At 51.3% G+C, this 5,489-nt stretch overlaps 1 protein-coding gene across 1 annotated transcript in view; it reads left to right on the top strand.

The window, feature by feature from the left end:
- Positions 1 to 1,989: 1,989 nt before the first annotated feature.
- SPON1 (spondin 1) overlaps positions 1,990 to 5,489 on the top strand; it is a 183,918-nt gene continuing 180,418 nt past the window's right edge. Inside the window, exons 1-2 of the mRNA XM_042837215.1 lie at positions 1,990 to 2,212; positions 3,473 to 3,579. Coding sequence (XP_042693149.1) covers positions 1,990 to 2,212; positions 3,473 to 3,579 — 330 coding nt within the window. The remainder of the gene's footprint in view (positions 2,213 to 3,472; positions 3,580 to 5,489) is intronic.

Genomic DNA, 5,489 nt, shown 5'->3' with positions numbered 1-5,489 from the left:
ATTACCTCAGTAATGATTGTTGTGCCTAAGCCATGGGTAGCAACTCTGTCCCAGAAAGGACACAAAGAAAAGCAGCACTGCCAATCTCTAAGATGCTTTCTTTCTCTGTGAAATTTGCCATGGGTAGTTGGATTCATCCATCCGTTTGCATGCACCTTTGACTGATGCATCATGTTGGATGCTTTAGGCACGCACTAATTAGTAGAACAAATAGAAAACCCCGAGGATGCCTGCTGCTTAATGACACTGCTCCTATTCTAAAACATCCCTACAACAAATTACTCATTTCATGGCTGGAGGCAGCGCAAGTTAATTTATCTGTATCAGTTGCTAAGTGGAAGCGTTTACTTTTAACAAGACACACTGCCATTGTACCTTCCCAGGAAACTTTCCAACACTTGAGCTTTTGGACAAAAGTAAGAGAGAAGCTAAAAAACAGGCCAATTCAGGGAGGAAAAAAGTAATAGATGTAGGATGTATTGAAAGAGTTATTAGATGCATCTGAATTAGTTAACTTTGATACCTTGTACAAGCAAAAAAGCTGTGAAGAGAGAGGACTTGAAGTCCTCTGAGGAGCTTTCAGTTGAAACCAGAACTGTGGCTCAGAACAAGGGTGGGTTGTGCAGGGATGCGTGCAATTCCTGCTGTAAATGCTTCACTCAGGTAATTGCTTTTCAATCAATCTTAGCAAAAGAAATGAGAAGTCAAGTATGGAGAATGAAGCAAATTCGCAGGTGTCTTGTGCCAGTGTGGTTATAGCTGTCATTTTCAGTTGCGTATTGGTTTGTTTTTCTTCACTGACAAAGTTGATTGAGGAACCTGGAAAAAGTGAGCCTTGTTCTCATCAAATGAATGAGCTGAGCATAGCAGTCAGATGATATCCAGGAGTCCGTGACGTTATTGAGCTGTAGTCACTCATTTAATTATCGAAATGAACGTGGGTCTTTGGATGGGTGCAACTAACCACCGTGCATAACCAGGCGAGGGGAGCAGTGAAGGGAAAGGGTGGGCACTACCATAGTTCTGCATTTGTTGAAGAGCTGGATGAGTCACGTTCTTAACATGAAGTGTGTTGAACGTGTATTTTGAGGCTGTGCTAATTCACATACCTGATAAAGCAGTCTTTATGTTATTTATTTATGTCTTTTTACTGTAGTGCAGACAGGCTTGCAGTACTGAAGCACTCAGCAGTCTTTCAGAAAGTGAAATGTTCAGCATGCTTGCAGAGAGCCCAATGGGAGAGCGCCTTTATCTGGCAAAGCAACACTAGCTTGTTGCTGAACAACTCGGAAAGGTCAGTGTAGAACCCCAGCACTTAGAACCAGGGTCTCAGCAGACCAGGCGCGGCTCCGAGCCGCTCGCTATTTGCTGCACTTCTTTGGGAGCCGCACCGAAGCGCGGTCTGACCCAGTGCCCCGCGTCGGCAGCGAGCGGGGGCTGAGGTCGGCTGGCTTTGTGCCCCCCCGCAGCCTGAGGCACTCGGGTGCCGCCGAGCCCCGCCGCCGCCCCGTGCAGCGCGGGCAGGGAATGCAGGGCCGCCTCTGGGCCCAGCGCTCGGCGGGTCCCCGGGGGCTCGGCTCGCTTCTGCCGTCAACTTCTCCCGCGGCTCTCCGCTCCCTGTAGCAGCATTCAGCGCGCCGCTGCCGTTCGCAGCGCTTCGGAGTGGCGGCGTTCCCACGGTCGCGGCGCTGAGCGGCGGTGGGGCGACGCGCTCCGCCCCGCTTCCCCCCGCCCCGTCCCATCCCGCGCTCGGCTCCCGCAGCCCCGGACGGCAGAGCGAGGCCGCCCCGCGCCGTGCGGAGGCAGCGCTTCGCCGGGAGCTGGGCGAGAGCCGGCTCCGTGCTCCCGCCCTCCCAATTCTCCCCCTCCTCCCCCCCCCCCCCGCCTGCCTCCTCCCGCGCTGCCCCCTCCCCGCCTCTCCCCTCCCCTCTCCGCGCCGCAGCCTCCCCCGGGCCGCCCGGCGCTGCCCGATCTGTGCGGGCGCCGAGGATGGCAGCGCGGCTGCGGCCCCTGGCCCTGCGGCTGCTGGCGCTGACCTTCCCCTTGGTGGCGAGGGGCTTCTCCGACGAGACCCTGGAGAAAGCCGCCAAATCCGAGGGCTACTGCAGCCGGATCCTGCGAGCCCAAGGCACCAGGCGGGAAGGGTACAATGAATTTAGCCTGAGGGTGGAGGGCGATCCGGAATTCTACAAACCTGGAAACAGTTATCGCGGTAAGTTGGCCGTCCCCTCCTTCCGACGGCGGGGGGAACGGGCTGGACAAGTGTCCGCGAAACTACGGCGAGTCCCTGCCTGTCAGCTCCCCGTCCCTCCCGGCGTGCGACTGCGTGGGCTCGGGCAGGGGAACGTGCTCCCACGCCTTACTTTATTGGGGATGCTTTGATGACAAGTGAGAGCGAGTTGCATTTCACGGCATCGCTTTCGCTCCCGAGAACCGACTCCGATATCAGGAGGAATTTCCTTTCTTTTATGAATTCTCTCTGCCGGCTCTGCTCTAGCGCAGCGTTACAAGTCGATGGGATACAAAACGAGCTCTTACCCCGCTCGCCCGCTTCTGTGGGATTTCTTTCTAGCCCTGCAAACGCAGCGCAGCGAGGGGAAGCTTCACCATCCAGCAGGAAGGAGAGGGAACTTGGAGCTGGTTGTTCTTGCCCCGAAATGTGAATGTTAATATAATGAGTTAGCATATGGGCAAACAGTGATGCAGCATGCTGCCAGCTTCCCACATTTTCCACTTCTGTTTACCCCCCCCCCCCCCCCCCCCTGTTTTTTTTCCTGGAGAAATGAACAGATGGCTCAAACAGGAAAGAGGCAGAGGAGACTCTGCTAATGACCATTGTAAATAAGAGATGGAGACACTCGTTCTCTGTTGAACGTTTTGCATACGGTGCTTGAAATTAACTTCCAAAGCATACTTCAGCATGTTCTTCTAATTAATAGAACATGGGCAGGTTTTACCCACTTTTCCTGTCTCTGCATATAACCCCTTTGGAAACAAGCCTTCTTGGAACATTCTTCTAACTTTGTGTTTTAAAGTCCTCTGTGAGGAGATTGGGGCTTTTTATGTACCACTGTCCGTCTCTTTTATAGGCAAAATGAATGGTTTCTTGGGGAAATCATCACTTTGGAAAATGGATTTTGAGAGTTTCTTCTAAGTATTTATCCTGACCTTCCTTAGAGTCAGTGCAAAGAGCAATGTTTTCCCCTTGCACAAACGTGGGAGTTTTAGTACAGATAGGGAGAGGAAAGTGTACGCATGGCATAAGTGTTTTGTTCTCTAAAAGAATGGAAAAATATCTGCTGCTCTGGTGAGCCTGTTTGGAGCATTAGGCTGTAACTTTGTGTGATCGATTTGTGGGTTTGTTTTTTTTTTCCCCAATAACTGATATATTTTAATGTGCTGTAAGGAAACACGCGTTTTCCACTGACCAGTTGACTGCTCCAGGCATTAGGGTTAGTACTTGTGTCTGAAGGAGTGCATGCTGCATGTCAGCTGGATGCGCCCACCAAGCAGCATGAAAAAGGTGACAGGTTCTCTGACAGTGACAAATGTGTTAATGTTCCCAGGAAGTCTGAGAACGTATGTCTGTGAAAGCATTCCTGGATATCTTCATTCGCCTGCCAGAGAGTTTGCTATTCCATGGGAATGTAGGGGTGAGGAAAGTCCCAGGTGACTCAGTAGGACAAGTGTTGTAGATCTGTCAGGTCTTGATGTTAGGAGACTGTTCAATTCAGTAATCACATTAGCGTATTGCAGTATCTTAGAAAAATGCATTTAATAATAAAAAGTTAAAAGGCAGACCAAGCTATGTGCCCAGGGTTTTGATATTTGGAATTAGAGCATTCATTTGGCATGGAAGTGTACCCAAATTGTCCTTCATGGACACTGTCCGAATGGTGGGAAGAACATAAGTAAATGTTGCTGTAATATGGATGCTATTCGTGGCAATAACTAGAACTGACAGCCTTACAGGAAGTTTTAAGAGCTTGTTCTGTAGTGCAGCTAATGCTATACTGTTTTATCAGAAGGTTAGATAATCAAGCAAATAAAGTGTGGCATTGTATCACACCTGTGATGGTTTTAGCTGCAGATTACCCAATATGCTACACTGCAGAAGATTCACACAACCTCAGCTGAGTTGGAACCAGATCTGCCTGTTTCCATGGCCCCTGTTTGATCTAATGCAATCTGGATCCTTGGCACATTCCCTAGTGAGCTTCCCGAATAAACAGGGATTTCTGCAGGGTGGATGGTGCAGGAATGAGCTCTGTGCTCCATCAAACGGGTGGCGCAGGGGCATCCATGGGTTGCTGAGGTGCTGCAGTGGGATACAGGAGACCATGGGTCGCTGCTCCTTCTTGTCTTCAGGAAAGCTTCAGAGGCCTTCCTGCGGTTACTTACCTTAAGATCAGCAGGGGTCTGTCTGGGCGTGCTGAAGGCTTGCTCTCCATCTCGATGGAGCACGAGAAGAAAATGGTCCTGAACATACAATCATCTCTATTTTCGCGTGGCACCTCCTCTGGACCCCAAACACTGGTAGCAGCAAGCAAACATAAGTAAGGACGCTGGCTGCTGTCTCAGGCGATCCGGAACGAGGCAGCAGTAGGCTGAGGAGCCATCCTCCTGTCCTCCCTCATGTGTAAAATGGGAGTGATGGACTTTGTGCCTTTTCTCCCTGAGGATGGTAACCTGACACATTCCTAGCATCTTGTTTGGGGCTCAGCCTGTAAGTGGACTTTCCCCCTCTAATCCTAAGGATCGTTGGGTCTCTTTTTTTTCCATGTCTTCCTTCTGCTCAACCTGCAAATTGTCTTGTCTTCAACAAGTCCTCATTCTGCAGATGTCTGTTCACGGTTCTCAAGTTGCAGATAGAAGTAAATATTAGAAGCGTACCTGCATTGGCTGATGTTTGTGCACCTGGCTTATGCAGCACACTGTAGGGCAGGCGCAGGGCTCGGTGTGCTGCCCCAAACCCAGGGGCTCTGAGCATCTGAGCATCCCGCTGGGGGCATGGGGAGAGAGCATGGAGTGTGTGTGCACGGTGTGAGGGAACTGGGGATCTGTCGGGTGGGGGATGGAGGCAGACAAAAGGAGCTGGTGATACATAAGCTTCCCTCTAAAGTGCCGTCCTCAACTTTGAGGTTTAATTGATCCTTACGGGAAGTTCTCATTGTTCAATGAGCGCTAATGAACGTAAGCACCGTGGGAGGGATTCTCAGCTGCTCTTTCAAATGGCACAAACGGAGTTGAGCCCGAGGAGGACTTTCAGCTCTTGTGCAACACGGAGCCTCTATCTCTTGTGAAAATCAGCTGCGGTCCGGCGGCTCCGAGAGCAAAGCGAGCTGCAGTTTGCCTGCTGGCACAAGCGCTCCGTAGCCGGTAAGGGCAGGTATCCCTGCACCGCGGAGCTTGGGCAACCGGCAGAAGTGCTTTAAGCCAGATCGGATGCCAGTGTCGGCCCAGCACAGCTCAGGGATACCCAACCCCCC

This window comes from Centrocercus urophasianus, unplaced genomic scaffold, assembly GCF_019232065.1.
Source record: "Centrocercus urophasianus isolate 14NV4802_14NV808 unplaced genomic scaffold, USGS_Curo_1.0 seq_7, whole genome shotgun sequence".
Lineage (NCBI taxonomy): Eukaryota > Metazoa > Chordata > Aves > Galliformes > Phasianidae > Centrocercus > Centrocercus urophasianus.
This window is presented reverse-complemented; position numbering and strand designations above follow the sequence as displayed.